The sequence below is a fragment of the Canis lupus genome, chromosome 33, assembly GCF_011100685.1.
Source record: "Canis lupus familiaris isolate Mischka breed German Shepherd chromosome 33, alternate assembly UU_Cfam_GSD_1.0, whole genome shotgun sequence".
Taxonomy (NCBI): Eukaryota; Metazoa; Chordata; class Mammalia; order Carnivora; family Canidae; genus Canis; species Canis lupus.
The window spans coordinates 28,304,569-28,326,640 of NC_049254.1; the positions used below are offsets into that span (position 1 = coordinate 28,304,569).

The window sequence follows — 22,072 nt, forward strand, 5'->3', positions numbered from 1 at the left end:
AGGGTTCGCGTGAGAGCGCTCTGCGTCTCAGCCCCCCACACCACCCTTCTCAGGACGGTGCTTTAGGGAAGGGAGCCCGGGAGGGGGACGCAGGTGGAGTCCGTGCATTTAGTGGCACCAGGGAAGGGAAATGGAAAAATGAGCCAAGAAGCGTGTTTGCTTCTTCTGTCTCCTTCCCTCTCCCGCCTTCCGTCCGGCCAGTGTCGCTTCCTGATGCGATCTCAATGGCAGGACGGTGCCCATCCGCAGATGCAGACGTGGGCCTCCAGCGGCCTCCCCGCTCAGGGCTCAGGGCTGGGGGGCGACACAAGGTAGGACTGTCGGTCTGATGCGGCACGTGACCTTCTGGAGCCCACTGTGACATTCAAGTTCCTTTAGTAGGAAGTTCTCACGGTCCTGAACCCTGAGCTGCTGGTCCTGGTGGGCCTGTTGCTTCTCTCCCCGCCGGGATGCTCACAGAAGCCTCCCGGGACGCGGGATGCGTGCTCCCTGGCTCGGCTGTAGGGGCTGGTGCGTCAGCAGGGCCGCTGGTGCAGGCCGTGCAGGCCTGGGGCGGGGCGGGGGGAGGGGGGTGCCCTCGGGGACGCACAGACAGGCCACCTCCCTGAGGCGGCAGGGAGGACTTTCCCACTGAGCCACTGTCGCAGAACCTTGGGGAGAACAGGCTGCCCAGCTGGGCCCCCGGGGCCCCATCTCTCCCCTTCTCTTCCCTTGTTCTGCCCCTAAGTGCAGCTGCTCTTTCAAGAGAGAGGCTTTGTGCTTCGCCCTGCGAGAGAAACTAAGAGCCAGTGGTTTCTCGTGGTGGAAAGTGAAAGTCTGGGTGTTCAGGTCAAAGGGAGGCTGTTCTTACCCCCGGGGCCTCTCTCCCCACTTTTATTGGTTCTGCCCCAGAGCCAGTGCCGTGGGGAAGAGCCAGGCCCAGGGGAGGGCGGGATGGGGCCCTGAGGTAGGGTTCCTAAGGCCGTGACCCGCCTTCCTCCTTCCCATCCTGTTCCCTGGGCCCCAGTGGCTGGGCTGAAGGTAAACCAGATCCTCCGATTCTCCTTCTCCTTCGACTTGCTGGCTCTTTTTTGTGTCTTTTTTGTGTCACCGGAGCCTCTGTTTCCCTGCCAGGGCTCCAACTAGGGGTGGGGGGAGGGTCAAGGCTACAAAGCTTGGGACGCAGGAGGTCAGCTCTTGCATGATCTCCAGACTCCAGGTAGCAGCGGGAAGAGGGAGTGAGTCAGAAGTGGTGCCCAGTAAGTCGGAGGGTGGGCCCTGGGGTGGGGGGGGTGGCACGGAGAGCACCCTGGGAAGAAGCAAGGAGACAACTGGGGAAGGGGGTGCAGCGCACCGTCAGCGGGAAGCTTGGCCCCGGAGGAGAATAACTCCAGGCGGGCAGGGGGCATTGGGGTCAAGCTGGGCCTGGCGGGCTCCAGCCTGCGGTGGCACCTGGGCATGTGCCAATTACTTTATTCTCTTGTTTTCTTTCCTGCTCCCAACTCCCTGTGCCATCTCCTGCCTCCTTTCTGCTCCGGCTCCCATCGCTCCTCTTTCCTTCCTCTCCTCCTCCTCCTCCTCCTTCTCCTCCTCCTCCGCCTGCATCCTTCCTCTCTCCCCTCCCGCCCACCGCCCCCTCCCTCCACCCCTCACATTTTGCTCCACCCCCCCCCCCAAGCTCTCTGGTGGATGTGAGTTGACCGTGGTCCTCCAGGACTTCAGCGCGGGCCACAGCAGCGAGCTGACCATCCAGGTGGGACAGACGGTGGAGCTGCTGGAGCGGCCCAGCGAGCGGCCCGGCTGGTGTCTGGTGCGCACCACGGAGCGGAGCCCCCCGCAGGAGGGCCTGGTGCCCAGCAGCGCCCTGTGCATCTCCCACTCCCGAAGCAGCGTGGAGATGGACTGCTTCTTCCCCTTGGTCAAAGGTAGGGGGATGCGAGGGGGCGGGCTCGGGCCCAAGGCCGCTGGCCCCAGAATGTCCTGGAACTAACGTGTCTCATGAGCCAGTTTGACCTCTGACACCTGCTTGTGAAGGGAGCAGGTTGGGAACTCAGAGAAACAGCGACCTGCGACTATGGGAAGGTCTCGGGTCACTTTTGTGAGTTCGTTTCCTGTTCAAGTGCAAGCTGGATTGGGTGGCCCCGAGTCCTCGTCCAGCTCTCCCGCTGCACCGGGGAACTGTCCCCCGGGCTGGCGCCCAGCCTTCCCCCTTCTGTGCCGCCCACACCCCCGCTCCAGAGCCACGCTGGGCCCCCTGACCTCCGCCCCAGTGCCTGTGATCACGCAGGGGCTCCGGGCAAACCCCGGACCAGCACACGGCACCGCTGAGTCGGGCCTGGCCCTCCCCTCAGCCCTCCCAGGGTTCCAGACACTTATTCATGGGGCTCGAATGGATAAGTTATTTGAGCCCTGGCTTCTGATGTGTATAAGCTCTGTGTTATTTATTTTATATGAATTCTCTGCTCGTTTATTCACTTTTTCCCTCGCACCAAGGAGGCCGAACTATTCAGAACCATGGTTCTGTTCTCCAAGGCGGGGCGGGGCAAGGGGGGCCCCTGTGGATTGGCAGCATCAGCATCCCTCGGGAACTTTTAGAAATGCATGTTCTCAGGCACCACTCCAGACCTCCGGGGTCAGAAACACTGGGGCGGGGACCAGCGGTCTGTGTTTGACAAGCTCTCCGAAGGACTTTGGTGCTCACTTCAGTATGACAACCACTAACCTCGAAAGACAAGGCTGGCAGGACCTCTGAAGCCAGTCATTGTACACTGAGTAAACGGAGGCCCAGAGGGTGAGGCCAAGTTCTCCTGGTTCTGAGCTGATTTTCTTGACTGGTCACAGGATCTACAGGTGCCGTCTGCACAGACCCGTGCTGGGTATTTATGAAATGGGAAGAGGGTAGGGACGTGTTGGGAGGCAGGGACACCAGGGACACCAGGGTCACCACGGAGACCCTCTACAGACCTCCTGATGGGTACTGGGGGCTGATGAAATGTCTGAAATGGTCCCGACTCTCAAATTCCATCTGGTCTACCTCTAAAGCCGGCCTTCCTCTCGTCCACCAGATGGCGGTACAGGTTGCCTTATTAGGGCTGCCCGCCTCCTTCAAGGAGTTGGATTTTAACTAAAACCTGGTTCTCTTCCGTCCACACACACACAGATACACACCCCTGTGTCTGCTTCCCCCAATTTGGCCATCACCTGCTCCTCCCCCCTTTTCTCTGAAGACTGAGGAGGGATGGTGTCAGGAAATCGTGTGGAGTTTGAATTGTGGATACAGAGCCTCAGTCCTTTGAAGTAGCCACTGGAGAAACTCATGGTACTAGGGAAGACAAGATCCCTGACCCCAGGAATGTGGTTCTCTTTGAAGTCCGACCGAGGGAAAACGGGGGCACAAGGGGGCCAGAATTGCGAGGGTGGATGATGTAAAGTTCAAGCAGTGCCTGGCACGCACGCAATACGTGGTAGTTGTCATGATAAGTTGTAGTTGTGACATCATTTGTCATCGGTTATTCAGCAAAATAGCTACAGACTTCCACATCCAGTCTAGAGACCCCCGTCTCTGGAGACAAGACCAAGGACAGAACCTCATGTGCCAGGGAAGGTCTGCAGGTGAAGGTGGTTCTATCAGGAAGGACTCTACTTCCAGGGAAGAGCTGAGACTTCATTTTATTTTTATTTTATTTTATTTTATTTTATTTTATTTTATTTTATTTTATTTTATCTTATTTTATTTTATATTTTATTTATTTATTCATGAGAAATACAGAGAGAGAGAGGCAGAGACACAGGCAAAGGGAGAAGCAGGCTCCCTGCAGGGAACCCGACATGGGACTCCATCCTGGGATTCCAGGATCAGGCCCTAAAGCTGAAGGCGGCACTAAACCGCTGAGCCATCCAGGGGTCCCCGAGCTGAGACTTCCTGACATAGGCCCAGCCTCTCCTGCGTCCCCTCCTCGCCCCCACCCAGCTGGGTGACAGCAGCAAAGCCACAGTGGAGAAGCAGAGAGCAATCAGAGGGGGTGTGTGACCCAGAGGCCTTCAGGGCGAGAGCTCTACAGGGAGACAGATTGGTGGAGAGTTAAACAAGATACCAGGGAGGAAGGATGGAAGAGAGAAAGTAGGGAGGGAGGCAGGCTTGGAACTTTCCAGCTCTCTCCACCAGCCGGCAGTACCCTACAAGGGCCTACCACCCATTTCCTGGGCTCTGTTTGCAGGCTGGTCTCTCTCTCCAAGCATAGGCCAGTGAGCCTGGCGTTGAGAGGGCGGCTCGTGAGCTCACACTGCCCTCTCGCCGTGTGGGCTCAGAATATGCAGGCGTCCAAAGCCTGGCAGTCAGGACTCCGTGGAGAAGCCCTTATGGCCCAGACGCAGCCTCAGCTGCAAGTACGTACACTCGGCGCATGCCCTGGAAAGCCACCTCCCTCTCCGGGGCCTGCCAGGAGCCTTGGGCTCTCAGCAGAAAGTCAGTGGCTCCTTCTCCCATTCCAGCGGGCTGCCCGCTGGCCACCTAGCCTCTCCCCTCAGCTGATTTGTCTCCAGCAGGTGCTCCCCTCACAAGCTCCGCACAGCTGGATGGAGAATAAAACATTCTTCTGGGGGTTGTGGAATAGGACACGTTGGCCTCATCCCATATCACTAGAGGTCAGAATCTGTTACTTTTTCAGTTCTGAGAAGGAAACTGGTCCTCTTAGCCTTTGCAGAGAGCATCAGATCAGGCTCCTGTGGGCTATGAAAAGCGGGGCGGTATCGTAGGACATGCTAAGTGCCACACGAGTGCTCAGGCCATGACTGTCGCCCCTAGAGATGGAAGCAGAAGAACCTTGGAATGTTCACACTAAGGGGGTCCTTGGGAGGACCACCGGACCAGGGTTCTCAACCCTAGCTGCATAGACTCACCTGGAAGCTTTACCAAACGACAACGCCCAGTCCCCACCTAAAACAACCGGATTCAGAATTTCTGGCATGGGACCCGAGGGTCAGCGTCTTTTAAATGCTCCTTAGGTGACTCCAACGTATAGCCAGGACCGAGGACTAGTGCACTACCTAGTTTTCTTTCTTCTAGGAGCACTTTTGGGCACAGGAAAGCAAGGGGACTTCTCACAAGCCATAGGGAAAGTGGATGGCAAAGCTGGAGGAGATCCAAGGCTCCCACCTCCCTGCCCAGGCTCTCCACCACGCGCTCTGCCCATTGAGCTTCCGGGCAGCTCTCGGGCTCCTCTCTTGTCTTTCCTTCCCGTGCCTCTCAGGAGATAGCGGTTGGTTGTTTCCTTCTGATACATCTGCGGCAGGACTGATGACAGGGCTGTGTGACCAAGCGGGGGGCCTGCCTTTCCTATTACCTTGCAGCCACACTGCCACCCTCACTGGGCTTGGACGCTGGGGGACCTGGTCATTCCTCTTCCTAATCGATCCCTTCTCACTTTCTCAGCAGTGAGCAGGGGAGGGCCATGCCTCCCAAGGGGCAAAGACTTTGTAGCAATGGTTTCAAGTCTGGATACGCCTGAGAATCACTCAGAGAAGACTTTTTAAAGGTCTTCTGATGCCTCACACCTCACCGCAGACCGGTTAATTCAGAACCACCCAGGTCCTGGGTATCACTATTTCTTCAGCTCCTTGGTGATTCCATATTCCATGAGTGTTGAGAGTCCCTGCCTTAGGGGGTTGGCAGCCTTTCCTAGGAGACATTAAAAAAGACTTAGAAGGGACTAATATGCAAGTTACATAAAGAACTCCTACAACACAACAGGAGAACAATTTAATTTAAAAATGGGCAAAGGAATCGATAGACATTTCTCCAGAGAAGATATAGAAGTGACCAATAAGTTCATGGAAACATGGGCAGCCTCACTAACAATGATCTCGTGGTGGTGGAATCAAGCTCCACATCCGGCTCCGCACTCAGAGCAGAGTCTGCTTCAGATTCTCTCTCCCTCCTTCTGCCCCTCCCCCCGCTCTCTCTTTCAAGTAAATAAATAAATCTTTAAAAAATGTTTAGAAATTTAAAACCACAGAACAACACCAGGCCTTGGCAAGGACGTGGAGAAATTGGAATCCTGTGCACTGCTGTGGGAAAGTAAAATGGTGTGGCTGCTGTGGAAAACAGTAGAGGGTTCCTCAAAAACTGAAACAGAATTACCATGTGATCCAGGAATCCCACTTCTGACTACGCACCTGAAAGAATTGAAAGAGACCCAAGAGAGAGATTAGCAGCACTATCCACAACAGTGAAAAGGCGGAAGCAGCCCTAGCGCCCATTGATGGTCGCATGGACAAATGAAATGTGGTTGTTTTTTTTTTTTTTTTTTCTGGTTAAAATTAGTGGTTTTTTTTTTTTTAATTTTTATTTATTTATGATAGTTACAGAGAGAGAGAGAGAGGCAGAGACACAGGCAGAGGGAGAAGCAGGCTCCATGCACCGGGAGCCCGATGTGGGATTCGATCCTGGGTCTCCAGGATCACGCCCTGGGCCAAAGGCAGGCGCCAAACCGCTGCGCCACCCAGGGATCCCAAAATTAGTGGTTTTATTTCCATCTGTAACACTAGCAGGAATCCAACAGACTGATGTACAGGGATATAGTTTAAATGTAACAAAGAAAGATTTGAACTATGTACAATGAAGAAAGGAAAATGATTTTTTTTTATCAATCTTTTCCTATTTTGCAGTTTCTGAATAGTAGAAACTAAATGTTTTTTCCCCAATTTAATTTAGTATGAAGGAATAGGAATACAACCTTTATGATCAACCATTTGTCCTTAAGCACAAAACTTAAAGGAGATTTTGGCTGCATGGTGGTCTTGGTTTCTGAAGTCTGGGTACTGCTGGAACCTAACAAAAGAGTTTCTATGAAGCTCAGAAGGAACTTAATGGCAATGACATCCAAATAGAGGGCAGGCATACCTAGCATCGTGCCGATGAGAAATGATGTCCTGCCCTCCTTGACACCAAGTAGAAAATTACTTTCATATGCACACAATGGGATATTACCTGGCCTTAAAGAGAAAGGAAAATCTGACACATGCTACAACATGGACAAACTTCAGAGACGTCATATTAAGGGAAATAAATTGGTCAAAAAAGAACAAATACTGTATGGCTCCACTTATATGAGGTACCTAGAGTAGTCAAATTCATAGAAACAGAAAGAAGAATAGGAGGAGAGGAGCAATGGGCAGTTAGTGTTTAATGGGTAAAGTTCCTATTTTATTTTTTTTTAAAGATTTTATTTATTTATTCATGAGAGACACAGAGAGAAAGGTAGAGACAGAGGCAAAGGGAGACGCAGGCTCCATGGAGGGAACCCGATGCGAAACTCGATTCCGGGACTCCAGGATCACGCCCTGGGCCAGAGGCGGGTGCTAAACCACTGAGCCACCCAAGGATCCCAGGTTTCTATTTTATAGGATGAAAAAAGTTCTGGAGATGGATGGGGGTGGTGATTGCACAACAATGGGAATGTTATTACTTAATGCCACTGAATTGTATACTTAAAAATGGCCTAAATGGTTAAAAAAGAAAAAAGAAAGCACTGGTCCTCGGTGCTCCTGCGCCAGGCTCCAAAAACCTCAGGTTTCCACACATAGCTATCTTAAAGCATCTGTGTTCCTTCTCCTTTCCTGAAGTTTCTTCCCTGGCTGTAGCTGAACACTGGAGAAGCATAGGGAAGTAGCAACACCGAGGCGAGGGGGGTGAGCCCTATGTGCAGAGGTCCACAGGAAAGGGGCAGTGGCCTGAGTGGCCCTGGCTCCTTCCCAGGGAGTGCTCTCCTATGAGGTCTCCCAATGATTTCACTGTCATCACCCAACTGGCCTTAGGAACAGCTCACCCAGGGCGTGGAGGCTGCGAAGGTATAGAACAGTAAGGAACACCTGGGCTCCGGAGGCACATGGCACCAACAGCCCAAGAGTCTGTGATACTGGTGACTCCCATCACTTTTGTGGCCAACTCAAAAATACCTGACATTTATGGAGCCTTCCCAGGGGTCAGGTTTCTGGGTTAGGGCCTTAACATGAGTAACTGCAATATATTCTCATTTTATACACAAGGGAAGTGAGTCCTAGAAAGATTAGGTGACCAGCCCAAAGTCGCGTCGCTTACAAGCGGCGGACCTTGATTTGAAGCCGAGTCGGTCCATTCCCCAAGGTCTCGTTCTTCACCGGCGTGCTCTGTGACCTCCCAACTCTGAAGGCATTCGCGACAGGTGCTCAAGTTCATTGCCTCTCCATCTGCCTAGGCTCCCCTTCATTCAGCCAGTCCAGCTGGATGAGCAATGAGAGAGAGATGGCCATACAGACTGCTCTCACTCTCCCTCCCCCCTCCGGCCTCATGTACTCCCTCCCTAGAGGTAGTCGCGGCAGACACACAGATTTTGTCCTGTGGGTGCTTTGCCCACGAGAAAGATCCTGGTGGCCCCAGCTAGAGCAGAAAAATTCTCATCAGCCCTCAGGATAGTACCCTGAACCAGGGCCACTTCTGATAGGGGCCAGCCTAACCCCGGAGCTGGGCCAACCTGTCCAGCGGATTTTCTGTGGGATGGAAACTTCCTGTGTGCTCTGCTGCCAGGAACCCAAATGGGTCTCTGCTATTCCCTCTGCTGTCAGATCCGGAGGATAAAAGGATCCTCCTGCTACAGACTCTGGAGAGCCCACCAAAAGTCTCTTAGTTTTCAGTGTGGTTCTGCATTAGGACCAGCTACTCTCAGGTTTTTGTTGATTGTAGGATGCCTACCACAGGGGTTCACCATAGGAAGCTGAGAAAATAAATCCCTGGAGGATGAATAGTTCCCAGACATGCCCTTTCAGGGGTGAAGTGACACGTTGAAAGTGTAGTCACTGGTCTACACTCCTGCTCCATGTGTGCATCTGTAACAGCTGTGAGGGAGCCACTTTGGAGATCAGAACTCACTTTCTCCTAGATCACAGTTGTACACTCTCAGTGATGCATGGGGGTTTCCATGCTAGCCCACAAAATTGCATTTAAGACTAACAGAGCTGGAAAAAAAAAGAATAATACAGCTGAATACAGTGTGTTTGCAGTAGAAAACGGTGGTAAAATGGCCTTTAAAAAGCACAATACCGCTGGATAAGAACAACTGAAACCAAAAAATAGTGCATTCGCATGAGAAGTCTAACTAGAGTGCTGATACTTCCCGAAGAAAAGTGTGTTTTAGGACAGATGGAGATGCACTGGTAGAGATTCTAAAAGGAGTTCCTAGTCGTTTTTCAGAATTATTAAAAGTTAGAATTAAAATTTCTCTTTTTATAGTTGAATGAAAGTGGGCCTGGATGAGACTTCATTTCACTTCAGAACATTGGCTTTTATGGACTCCCAGAATTTTAGAACTGGAAAGCACAATAAAGTCCTCTGGTTCACTCTCTCCCTAATATAGGGAGCCCCTTCTCCGTGTCCCTGAGCGCTCCCAGGGACTGGGGGCTCATTACTTCTAGAAGCAGCAGCTGCATTTTAGTGCACTTCTAATGAGGAGGAGGTCCTCTTACTTCATGCTGAACTCCAGATGCTTCCTGCCCATCCCTCCCCCTGCCTCCTTTCTCCAGCCCCCACTTGAACCCTGCCCCCCCCCACCCCGGCCTAATTCTCATGCTCCATCTCCTGATTTTTATCTAGAACAAAGTAATTTGCATATAAAATGTTAGACACGTCTTTCCTAAGGTACAGTTTTTCGGTACCTTATCTATGTACATCTTTTATTAAATCCTTAGGGCAGAACAAAATATTTTGGATTAAATTCAGCAATCCTGACTTGTTTAAAGCGGTTGTGTGTGTGTGTGTGTGTGGTTTTAGAAGTCCTCTTAACTGTCTGTCCTTGGATTTGGGAACTTCCAGGCCTCCGGCTTTACTCCTGCATATCGAGTGCCCCCCCATTGCCTCACGCACACCTCTGATCTGGTCTCCTTCTCTCTGGGCACAGCTTTGAGGTGATTGATTTCCACTCTGAGGCTCTCTACGGGCTTGTCTTTCTTCCTGGTTATTCCCCACAGTCATATTGCTGCTTATTCTAAAAAGAGCATTTTATTACCAGTCATCCTTATCTTCCTGAGTTACCTGTGGGATCCCCTCCAGTCCTAACGATGTCTGCTGTTTTTTCTCTCCTTAGTAACCCAAAGCAGTGTATCTAAGTGTCCTATGCTTAATCCGTCTATGCTTAGCATCAATATCTCCATTTTAAGGTCTAACTTCTTAGGTTTAACCACAGGAAATTGCCTTTGTTAGTTAAAAATGGTTGATTATCAGCAATTTCAGATGGTACAACCTAATGTATTACAGTCATCCATCATTTTCTTAAAAGCGTACTTGCAGGGGCGCCTGGGTGGCTCAGTGGTTGAGCATCTGCCTTCGGCTCAGGTCCTGATCCCAGAGTCCCGGGATCGGGTCCCACATCGGGCTCCCTGCATGGAGCCTGCTTCTCCCTCTGCCTGTGTCTCTGCCTCTCTCTCTCTCTCTCTCTGTGTGTGTGTCTCTCATGAATAAATTTTAAAAATCTTCTTAAAAATTTAAAAAAACTGTAAAGTTGGTCATGTTGTGTACACAGGCTGTTTAGAGTGTAACGAAGTGACCTGGCTACCAGGAGGCTTTGCAGCAGATCGTAGCAAGCCGTTAGATGAATGATGACAGATATGGAAGGACCACGAGTCCTGGCAGGGAAGACCTGGGTCTGAATCCCGGCTCAGCTGCTGACTAGCTTAGGTCCTTGGGCAAGATTCTGAAAGTCTATAAAAAGGGGCAACAGTACCTACTTCCCTTGAGTTAGACTTCCCAGCCTAGGACCTCAGCAGAGGTCAGTTCATCTCCCTGCCTGCCCTTTGTCTCAGTTCTTATAGCTCCACGGAGGTGAGTCCAGGGTATTTCCAGCCTGAATCCTTTCCAGGCCTGTTCACAGAGCAAGGTTCAGTGTCTCCTATCACGCATAGGTTCTGCAAAGGTCCCAGCATTATTTCTAGTCTATACCCCACTTCCCTCAGTTTCTCTTCCTGGTCTATCCTGGGCCCTTCCCCCAGGCTACTAATAGCAGGTCTGTCTGGCTCTATGATTCCCACCTCCCACCTTCCAGTAATGGTTTACTCCTCTCTCCTTTATCTTACCTCCCACCCAGAAGGTTGAGGCCCTACCTGATATATTTGAACAGAAAATTCAAGCTGTTCGCTGGCTTGTCCCTCTCAGTGACCTGTTCTCTTTCAATGATGACCTCTGGTCAGTGAAGGAACTGTTCGGATCACACTGTAGAAATAGGCTGACCTGTGTGATGAAGGGTGGTACGAGATGTCGAGTGTTAGGGTTGGGATGGGTGTATCCTTCCTCAGAGGGATGGGCCAGATGTGACTCAGGGGTAACTGACCCTCACAGTCTGGGAGCCCTCAGAGGATGGAGTTTTAGGAAGAGGGAGATGTAGGGGCCATCCAGTCCACACTCCCCACCCCCACCCCTTAAAAAAATGAAAGAGAGCAGGGATAGTTGGAACGTGTGCCCCAGGCCTACTTTGTTCTGAGCGAGATGTCCTACCTGCAGCTGTCTACTCTCCATCCGATATTATTTAGGTCATGAAAGGGCTTGGAATCGAAGCCTCAAGTAGGAAGATGTCAGGCCAGGCCATATCCTCCTCTAAACACACCCCACGTACAGCTGAAGCAGGAGGAGGACATGTGCTGTCAGGGGACAGAATGGGTTTCTCTGGGGCCTTCTGCGGAGATCCTGCCTTTTTCCGTCCTCAAGCCCGCCTGCTGTGACTTAGCTAAATGCCAGATGCCCATTTCAATAGCGTATTTTCATGCCTTCTAGTGACCACAGCAAGTCTGTGAGGTCTACGTGAAGATCGTGTCCCCTTCTCGTCTAGAGGAGAGGGATGCCGAGACCTGAGTAGCAGCCTTGTTCCTGGCCTGAGCCAGAAGATGGGGCTCAGAGGGAGGATGAGCACCTTGGGATTCAGTCCCAGAGAGGAGAGGCTGGCGATGCTGGAAAGGAGGTCACCCCAGTAATCAGAATATTCCCCTAAAAGAAGGCAATGCAACTTGCTCTTCCTGGAGCTAGCTCAGCTAAAACCACTACCCCCAAAAAAGAACAAAAGGACCAGAAATGCCAGGCACTGAAGGTGGCTTGGGAAGCAGAGAAGGAGCAGGTCTGACTGCTGGGAACATGCCTGCTGTATCTGCTCTGAAAGGTCAGAGGTCGAAGGGCCCTAAAAGCTGGCAGTAGTGCTTGCAGGCACACGAAGCGGCCTTCAGCAGCGGTGTCCTGATGCTGCTTCCAGGACATCATGGTCAGGACCCTCCCCTGGCCTCCTTGACGCCTTCCCCTGTGCCGCTTGAGCCTTGAGAACCGCTTCCCCTTATGCAGGACCTGTGTAGGATTGAACCTGCAGCCTGAACCCAAACCCGGCAATGTGTCAAAGTCCTTCAGCTTACACCTCGTGCCGTACTTAGCACCAGCTCCTCGTCCTCTGGGAGCAGAGGGGCTGGCCCCTCACCGAACAGCCTGTCCCTTTCTTTGTCCTTGCCCCCCCCCGATAGGGCCGGGCCATCTGGTTTCCCACCATGGCTCCCGGGCCCCAGCCGGGCCACTGATCCTAATGCTACCACCTGCCGGCCTTTCGCAAGGCCCTGGGGCCCCAGGAGGTAGGCCTCCCCTCCTGCTCAGGTGGGCGGGCAAGCAGGTGCTCGCTCCCACTTCCTCCCTGCTGCAGGGCCGGGGCGTGCTGGGCGGGAGAGCCCCCCAGTCGGGGCGGTCCGTGGCTCCCCTCTGGCTTCCACTGCGGACCAGACGGTCCCCGCGGCTGCAGGGGCTCCTGTGACAGCCGGCCCGGCGTTGGCCCTCGGGTCCTCTGCGGCATCTTCCTTTGCCACTGTAGACGCCACCGCAAACTTCGTGGCTGCGCACGACACGTGTGTATTCGCCCTCGGTCCTGTGGGCCCGGAGTCCCACACCGGGGTCACTGGGCTAAATCGAGGCTGCGGCCAGCTGCTTTCCTTCCGGAGCCTCTAGGGGACAGGCCGACCCCTGACCTTCCATCTCCCAGGGCCGGCCTGCGTGCCTTGGCTTGTGGTCCTTGCTCCATCCTCAGAGCCCGCAGTGTCGCATGTGAGGCTCTTCTCCCACAGTCTCGTCCCCCTCCGACTGCAGCTGGAAAGGGTGCATGTGACTGTGTTCACTGGAATATTCCAGGATAACCTCCCATCTCAAGGTCCTTAATCACATCACGCAGAGTGTCTCTTGCTGTGTAAGGGAACATTTCCAGGTTGCGGGGATTGGGACGTGGACGTGTTGGGTGGGGCCATGCTCTTCCTAGGCCATCCCACCCCTCCCTCCCCTGACCGGCCTGCCTGCCTGAGCTACTCCCCGGGTCAAGCCATGCACATTCTTACCCAGCACCTGCACCCTTGGTTCCCTCTGCCTGAGACACCCCAGATCCTGCAGATCCTCAGATACCTGGGCAGCTTGCCGCCACACATCCTTCACATCGCCATTCAAATGGCCCCTGATTCCCACCCTCTCCCATGGCAATTGAGCCCTGCGTTGGGCGGGGGGGTCCTCTGCTCGGTGGGGAGCCTGTTTCTCCCTCTCTCTGCTTATGCTCTGTCTCTCACTCTGTCAAATAAATACATAAAATCTTTAAAAAAATAAAATAAATTTGAAAAAATTTTTTTAGAAAAGAGGTTCTCAGTAAATACAGGAGGGAAGGGAGGTGAGAGAGGGTGGAAGGATGGATGGAAGAAAGGAAGGAAGATAGGAAAATAGGAAAGGAGGGAGGGTGGGACAAAGGAAGATAGGAAAGGAGGGAGGAAAGAGGGAAGATAGGAAGATGGAAGAAAGGGGGGACCTTGCATCAAGGACCTCATGTAGAGCACAGGTTCATTGTGTTCTCCATGCCCTAAAAACCGTAGCAGAAACTGGCTTAAGCTTTAGCAGGAACCCAAGGGTAGGAACAGGGAACAGTGTTCGGAGGTCAGGAGTTTTGATTGAAGAAATCTTCGCATTCCTGTTTCCCCGGAAGTCTTTTCCAGGGACACATGGACTAAGTACCTCCCATTTATTTGGGGTGGTTGAAAACAGAAATATAAAGATGGGCAGCGTCTTCCACATTCCTCCTATTACTGAGCTCTTCGATAAACTGATCTGAGTTACGTCAAGGCAAAATCTACTTTGCAGTTGATGTATGAGAACCGTCTGTGTGGCGCCCCAGGGGTCATGTGCTGAGGGCCGGAATGACAGTGCCATCCCTCGTGGCGGGCACTTGGCAATGGTGAGCCTTCCCAAATCGGAACTCAGAGTGATAGCCTGGCACTTGTTATCGCCCTACTTCAGGAGCACTTTGACCTACTTAGAAGTAAGCATTTCTGGAAGTAGATAAAACCTGGAAGGTTTGTTTTTAGCATCTCCAGCATCAGTCATCTTTCACTTTGATAAATAGCTCGTCTCCTCCCGAGCTCAGGCGGCTGCTCTGCACAGATCCCCAGGAACATGTCCTGGCTGCCTGCAGCTCCACTTCTCTGTCCCCGTGGAACAGGAATGGTGGCTGTTCTGGGGAGACGCCCAGGGCCTCAGTGAAATCCCACTGATTTCGTTGATCTTGCCTAGACCTCCCCCTGCCTGGGGCCTGGTTCAGACCAGAGACTGATCAGTGAAACTTCCTTCCTGAAAAAGGATGGACAATTGACAGGATATGCTGGGGCTTAATGTTCTTGAGTGTGTGTGAGTCAGCAGAAAGAGGCAGACAGGTGTTGGGTTGGCAAGCATGGAGGAACCCATTTACACATATAGGATGAGCTTAGTGATGGTTTCATCATTGGAGTCTTGGAGCTGTCACCAGGCGCAGGGTGGCACCCACAGGGCCAGCAGTGATGATGGTTAGACCACACTCAAGGGAGAAGAGATTACCATGTGTAATGCTGGCAGTCATGCCTTTTTCTGTAGACATTACTATTAAAATGGCATGTATTGCTGGGAATAGTTACCCAAGTGGACATTATATAGTTTTGTAAGACATAGTTGGAGTTCAAATTAAATATAGAAGTAATGCACACTTTGCACCTCCAGCTTCTAATCTGAAGTATTTCTAGTTACTGATGATTATCTCAGTTCCTCTTTTTCCCATAAAGACAAAACCTCTACCTATGCCCAGTCCTGCTCTGTCTCCAGTTTCCTTTTTCTGCCACAAAAAAAAAAAAAAAAAAAAAAAAAATTTGAGCCAACTGTTTCTCCCAGAACTCACCCAGTTATTTGTCTTTGCTCATGGTACATGTCTTATTCAATTTATATTTTCCATGTAAATTTCCAAATTCCCTTATGTGATTTAGCTAAGCGACTCACAGGTAGTAGATGTTCAAAAATCATTTGTTGAATAAACAGTAAATATCTTACAGTTTTAGGCCACAGTCACAAATGGAAGCCAGGATGGGGTAGTTTGGGAAAAATTATGAGCCACACTGGCGTCAATAATCAGGGAGTTCACAGGTCAGAAGTCCACATGAGATGAGGAGTAAGGGCCCTGCAATTAGCCACTGGAAAGAATAGCAGGTGGCAAAACAATGAATGAAGGGGCCAGTTGTCAGAATTTGAGGAAGTGAAAACATTGGAGTCCGGGTGTCACTAAACTCTGTATCAATCAGACAGGAAGTAATCCCAGGGTGTAGGTGGCCTTGAGCCGCAAGGTCAGTGGCTCTTAGCCTTGACTTGACATGGAAATCTCCTACAGAGTTTTAAAACACTATAGCTCTGAATCTGGATCAGAATCTGGGAATGGAGGCTAGAAGTGAGAGTCACAGCCAGAGGAGGAAAAGGCAGGCCCAGGACTGGCCAGGGGGCATGAGGAAAGCAGGGCCTGTCCCCACATTCACCAGCCCTCGCTGAGCTGAGAACATGCAGACATGTTCTGGAGAAGGTGTGAACTCTACTTGACTTGAGGTGGGGCAGAGTCTCCAGGCTGACCTCTCAGGAAGAAATGTGGGGATGTGATGTGATTTTGAAAAACCCTGTGCCTGTAAATCTGAAGAGAAGAAGCCTAAAGGACACAATTGGACATATGTCTGTCGGTGGAAAGGGTCTGAGGTCACCATCCAGTGTCACTGAAGCCTGAGGCTGGCATGGAAGTGACGGCAGTCCCTCTAGTCTCTGGTGTCAGGCCCTGCATGTGGTGTACCAGGCCCAGAAGGTCTGTAGGCTGAGATCAGTGGGAATTCTTTGGGGTTCACAGTGGTGCGGAATGTGGACGACACATAAAGTCTCATCTACACAGGTAGATAGAAAGCCTAATTCATGCAAAATGGACTTTGGAGGAGGCCTCACTAAAACAAACTCTGTGAAGTAAGAATGAGGCTCAGCCATCTGTTTGTAAATTAAGAACACTCTAAAGATATTGCCATAGGTCAGGGGTTCTTAGCCTGAACTTTGGGAATGGATTGGGAGATGTCTGAAAATCCTGAAATTAGAGACATTCAACTGTCTTATGCAAAAAGGAGTTTATCTGGGTGTGCAAAGTCCAGGGCTCAGTCAGCCTTTGGGAAAAAGTGTATCTAGTTATTCAGATAATATCATCAAACGTCTCCTCAGTTTGTCTTTCTGTCTCTCATCTCTATCTCTCTCTCTAGCTCTCTTATCTCTTTCTTCTATGTTGACTTGATTCTCAGGCAGCTTCTTCCTATGTGGTTATGGCCAGATGGTCTCCAGCTGCTTTAGGCTAACATTCCACCAACTTAGAAATCTTGTGGGAAGAGATTGCCGCCTTCCCAGCACTTCTTGCTAAGCTCTCACGGTTTATGCTCCTTGGCTAAAATTGGGTCATGTGTTAAGTTTGAACCAATCCCTGTGACTGACTGGTCGAGCCCAGGTCCTGGACCCATCCTTGCAGTGGAAAGTGGATGGGGCAGGATGTCAGCCATACCCAAATACATGGCCTAAGAATGGAGGAGGGTTGCTTCCTCAAAGAAAACTCAAGATGCTGTTATAAAAGGAAGGGCCAAAGATTGCAAACACATGGGGAAAATTCTGTTAGTGGCCCGCAGAGTGTGGCCTCAGTACCAACATCAGCATCTGCAGGGGGTCTATAGAAATGCAAATCCTCAGGACCCCGTCCTAGACCGCTGGGAGTGGAGCCCAATACTCTGTGCTTTAACTCACCCTCCAGGTAATTCTGATACACACTCAAGTCTGAAAACCACTACACTACAGGTTCTCACACTATGCGGCGTGTTACAAAAACACCTGGGGAATTTTTCAAACTACTGAAGCCGAGGTGCACCTCAAGTGAATTGATTTGAATCTCCAGGGCATTGGGGGAGGAAGACCTAAGCATCAATTCCTAAACTTAGTTCCACCCTGGAATCACCTGTGGAGCCTTAAAAACAAACAAACAACAACAACAACAAAAAACTAATGCTAGAATTGTTTTGTCTTAATTCCAGTATAATTAGCATAGTGTCATATTAGTTTCAGATGTACAATATGGTGATTCAACAATTCTATGCACTACTCAGCGCTCATCATGTACGTGTGCTCTCTAATCCTCATCACCTGTTTCCCCCATCCTCCCCACCTCCCCTCTGGTAGTCTTTTGTCTCTTTTTTGCTGCTTGTTCTGTTTCTTAAATTCCACATATGAGTGAAATCATATGATAATTGTCTTATTTCACTTAGGAAAATACCCTCAAGGTCCATCCAGGTTGTTGCAAATGGCACAATATCATTCTTTTTTATGGCTGAGTACTGTTCCATATGGCACATCTTCTTTATCCATTATCTATTGATGGACACTTGGGCAGCTTCCATAATTTAACTATTGGAAAAAATGCTGCAGTAAATTTAGGGGTGCATATATCTTCTCGAATTTGTGTTTTTGTATTTTTTTGGGTAGATACTCTTTTTTTGGGGGGGTAGATACTCTTTGGTGGAATTACTGGATCATATCATAATTCTATTTTTAATTTTTTTGAGGAATCTCCATATGGTTTTCCACATTGGCTGCACCAGTTTGCATTTTCACCACAGTGCACCAGGGCTCTTTTTTCTCCACACCCTTGCCACACATCTGTTGTTTCTTGTGTTTTTGATTCACATTCTGACAACTGTGAGGTGATTTCTCATTGTAGTTTTGATTTGTATTTCCCTGATGATCAGTGATGTGGAGCATCTTTTCATGTATCTGTTGGCCATCTGTATGTCTTCTTTGGAGAAATGTCTGTTCATGTCTTATGCCCATTATTAATTGGATTATTTGTGGGTTTTTTGGTGTTGAGTGATATAACTTCTTTATATATTCTGGTTATTATCCCCTTATCAACTATGTCATTTGCAAATATCGTCTCCCATTTAGTAGGTTGTCTTTGTTTTGTTTATTGTTTCCTTTACCGTGCAGAAGCTTTTTATTTTGATGTATTCTCGATATATTTTTGCTTTTATTTCCTGTATCTCAGGAGACATATTTAGAAAAATTTAGCTGCAGCAAATATCAATGAAATTACTACCTGTGTTCTCTTGCAGGATTTGCATGGTTTCAGGTCTTACATTTAGATCTTTAATCCATTTGGAATTTATCTTTGTGTGTGGTGTAAGAAAGTGCTTTGGTTTTGTTCTTTTGCATGTAACAATCCAGTTTTCCCAGCACTATTTGTTGAAGAGACTTTTTCCCCATTGTATATTTTTGCCTACTTTGCTGAAAATTAATTGGCCATATAATCATGGACTTATTTCTTGGGCTTCTGTTCTGTTCCATTGATCTATGCATATATATTGGTGCCAGTACCATATTGTTTGTTTGTTTGTGTGTTTGTTTTAAGATTTTATTTACTTATTTGAGACAGAGAGTGAGAGAGTGCCCAAGAGGAGGAGGGGGAGAGAGAGAAACAGACTGTCTGCTGAGCAGGGCGCCAGGTATGGGGCTGAATCCCAGGACCCTGAGATCATGACCCTGGCTGAAGGCAGATGCTTAACCAGCTGAGCCCCCTGGGGACCCCTTGATTACTACAGCTTTGTAGTATATCTTGAAATCTAGGACTGTGATACCTCCAGCTTTGTTTTTGTTTTTCAAGATTGCTTTGGCTGTTTGTGGTCTTTTGTGGTTCCACACAAATTTTAGGATTACTTGTTCTAGTTCTGTGAAAAATGCTGTCAGTATTTTGATAGGGATTACATTAAATCTGTAGGTTGCTTCAGATGGTATGGACATTTTAACAATAGTTGTCCTCCCAAACCATGAGCATGGGATGTCTTTCCATTTGTTTGTGTCATCCTCAATTTCTTTTATCAGTGTTTTACATTTTTCAGAGTATAGATCTTTCACCTCCTTGGTTAAGTTTATTCCTAGGTATTTTATTATTTTTGGTGCAATTGTAAATGGGACTATTTTTCTTATTTCTCTTTCTGCTACTTCATTATTAGTCTATAGAAATGCACCAGATTTCTGCATATTGATTTTGTATCCTTCAACCTTACCAAATTCATTTGTAAGTTCTAGCAGCTTTTTGGTGGCATCTTTAGGATTTTCTACATATAGTATCATGTCACCTCCAAATAATGTAAGCTTTTCTTCTTCTTTACCAATTTGGATGCCTCTTATTTCTTTTTTTTTTTTTAAGATTTTATTTATTCATTCATGAGAGACACACAGAGAGAGGTGGAGACACAGCCAGAGGGAGAAGCAGTCTCCATGCGGGGAGCCTGATGCAGGACTCCATCCCAGGACTCCAGAATCACGCCCTGAGCCGAAGGCAGATGCCCAACCGCTGAGCCACTCAGGCATCCCGCCTCTCATTTCTTTTTCTTGTCTGATTGCTATGGCTAGGACTTTCGGTACTATGTTGAATAAAAATGATGAGAGAGGACATCTTTGTCTTACCCTGATCTTAGGGAAAAAGCTTTCAGTTTTCCCACCATTGACTATGATGTTAACTGTGAGCTTTTCATACATGAATGCCTAGATTTTTTTTTTTGCCTAGATTTTTTTAAAAAGCTTTTCTGATGATTTCATAAGCACCAGTGTTTAATAACCATTGCCCTACCATCCCCTTTAAATTGTCTGAGGACATTACCATAAAATATCTAGATGTAGGTTGGAAGAAACAGGCATCTATTTTCTTAAATCCCTCAACTCAAAACCTGGTCACGTATTTGATGCTGATTCCCTTTTCTTTCAGGTTTATGGTGAGTCTGTCTTAGCAGCTAGTTCCACAAGGGCTAGGATTACTTTGTTCATCAATGTAGACCTAGTACCTAGAACAGAACATGAAACATAGTAGCCATTCAATAACTATTTGCTGAATTATTGAATAAGTCTGCAATTGGTCAGTGTCCCAGTTGTGTTCAAGACTTCCCTGTTGGGTTGTAGACATCACTGGTCTCATTCTGGAAGGCACATGAGGATAGCAATGGGACTTTGAGTTATTGGTGCCCAACCCCCAAGTGAATATCCAGGATGGCCAAAATACATTAACTTAAGTTGGGTAGGTGGTCCTAATGATCTTATGCCTTTGAGAATAGGATGCATTCCTGGGTTATAAGGACCGGTGGGCACCTACCTGATGGATTCTTTTCATAGAGACTAAGACTAGTTTAGGGTGTACTCATACTATGATTTATGAAGTAAAAGCTGGGTCTTCCACAAATATCTAACTCAAGCCAGTTTCTGCAAGGTGATGTCATCAGCCTCTTACAAAGGATTATGATAGAAAAGTGATCAGTGTTACCTGAACTCAAAGGCCCAGAAGGAAGATTTAAGTGAAAAAGTAAGTGGTTACCAAGCAATTAAAGCATCTTTCAGTTCCTGTCAGAATGCCCCAAAAGTATCCGGAGAGGTGGATTAGTTAGCTAGACCAAATATATAGTCTTGCATCATAGCCCCCATGAGTGGATTATAAGCAAATAAAACTCACTTTTAGAAGGGCTGAAGTCCTAGCCAATTTTCTGCTCTGGGCTGGCAAGGACCACAAAACGGCTTTTGTCTTTACTGATATGGAGGAGAGAATTAGACAGTAGTATGTATTGGTTGCCACAGGTTAGAACTGGAACCCAGGATAACTATGACCTGAATTCATTCAGGCTGACAAGATGAGGCTGACCAATAGTCAGGATGATTGGCAAATCAGAAACCTGGAAGAAGGCTGCAAGCACAATTTGAACTTTTACTTCTCTGTTTTGTATGTGGAGCACAGGAGCACATTTCCTACTCAACAATGAGATTCTTATATAATCCCCACCAGGAGAGGCTATCAGGGGGATGCCAGTGGCAGACCTAGAAGTTAGATTTTGACTCTAGGTTCTACTGTTCCTCTAGGGTGAAGCTTTTCAGAGTTTCTCTTTAGACTTAAACCATTAAAGCCTCATCATGGTTCATTCATTCAATCCCTCAGTTCTAAAAGAGGACCCTACCTTTTAAGGATTTGGTGGGGGGGGGGGGGTGTGCGCGCGCACAAGTGAGACAATGCATAGAAAGGAATTAGGAAACTGCTTGGCACAGATAAATGCTTAATATATGTTAGCTACTGTTATTCATTAAGTTGTGCTACTGTTATTTCCCGAGCATCTACTGTGTTCCAGCCAAATGCTGCAACACATAGATTCTAAACATGGGTCAAATTGAGAAAGGAAGCCCCAAATCCTGATCATTCCCAAAAGGCTTGTTCGCTGGCTGTCTTTCTTGCAGGTGGGAATTGGTTACCTGAGTTATCAACTTCTGGTTTTTTAAATTCCTCTCACAAAATTCCCTTTTTTTCTGACCAATGGGCCTTCTCTATGAGTGCAATATGTTTCCAGAAACCCCTTTTTCCTAAGTCTGGACACAAAGGAATGGAAGAGATGACCTGTGAGTGATGAACACAGTGGTTCATAAGATGGCCCAGCAGATGTGATCCAGGTGGGCCTCATGGTGCAAGTTGAAGGATGTGAGTGTGTCCTTGAAATATGAAAAATATTTTTAAAAGAAAAGCTTAGGAATTAAGCAAAGGAATAATCGTCCCACTGGGTGTGGTTGGGGAGATGGTCAATGGAAGCCTTCCTCCACCATAAGTAAGATGTTTGGAGTTTCTCAGTAGGCATTCACCCAACTGGAACTATTAAATGTCTCCCTAACAGGTACTCTCATGCATATGTCTTTTAC

General features: G+C 48.8%; 1 protein-coding gene across 1 annotated transcript in view; it reads left to right on the forward strand.

Moving 5' to 3' along the window:
- KALRN (kalirin RhoGEF kinase) overlaps positions 1 to 22,072 on the forward strand; it is a 660,995-nt gene that overhangs the window by 517,629 nt on the left and 121,294 nt on the right. The window contains 1 exon segment of the mRNA XM_038583060.1: positions 1,658 to 1,904. Within this exon segment, the coding sequence (XP_038438988.1) occupies positions 1,658 to 1,904 (247 nt within the window).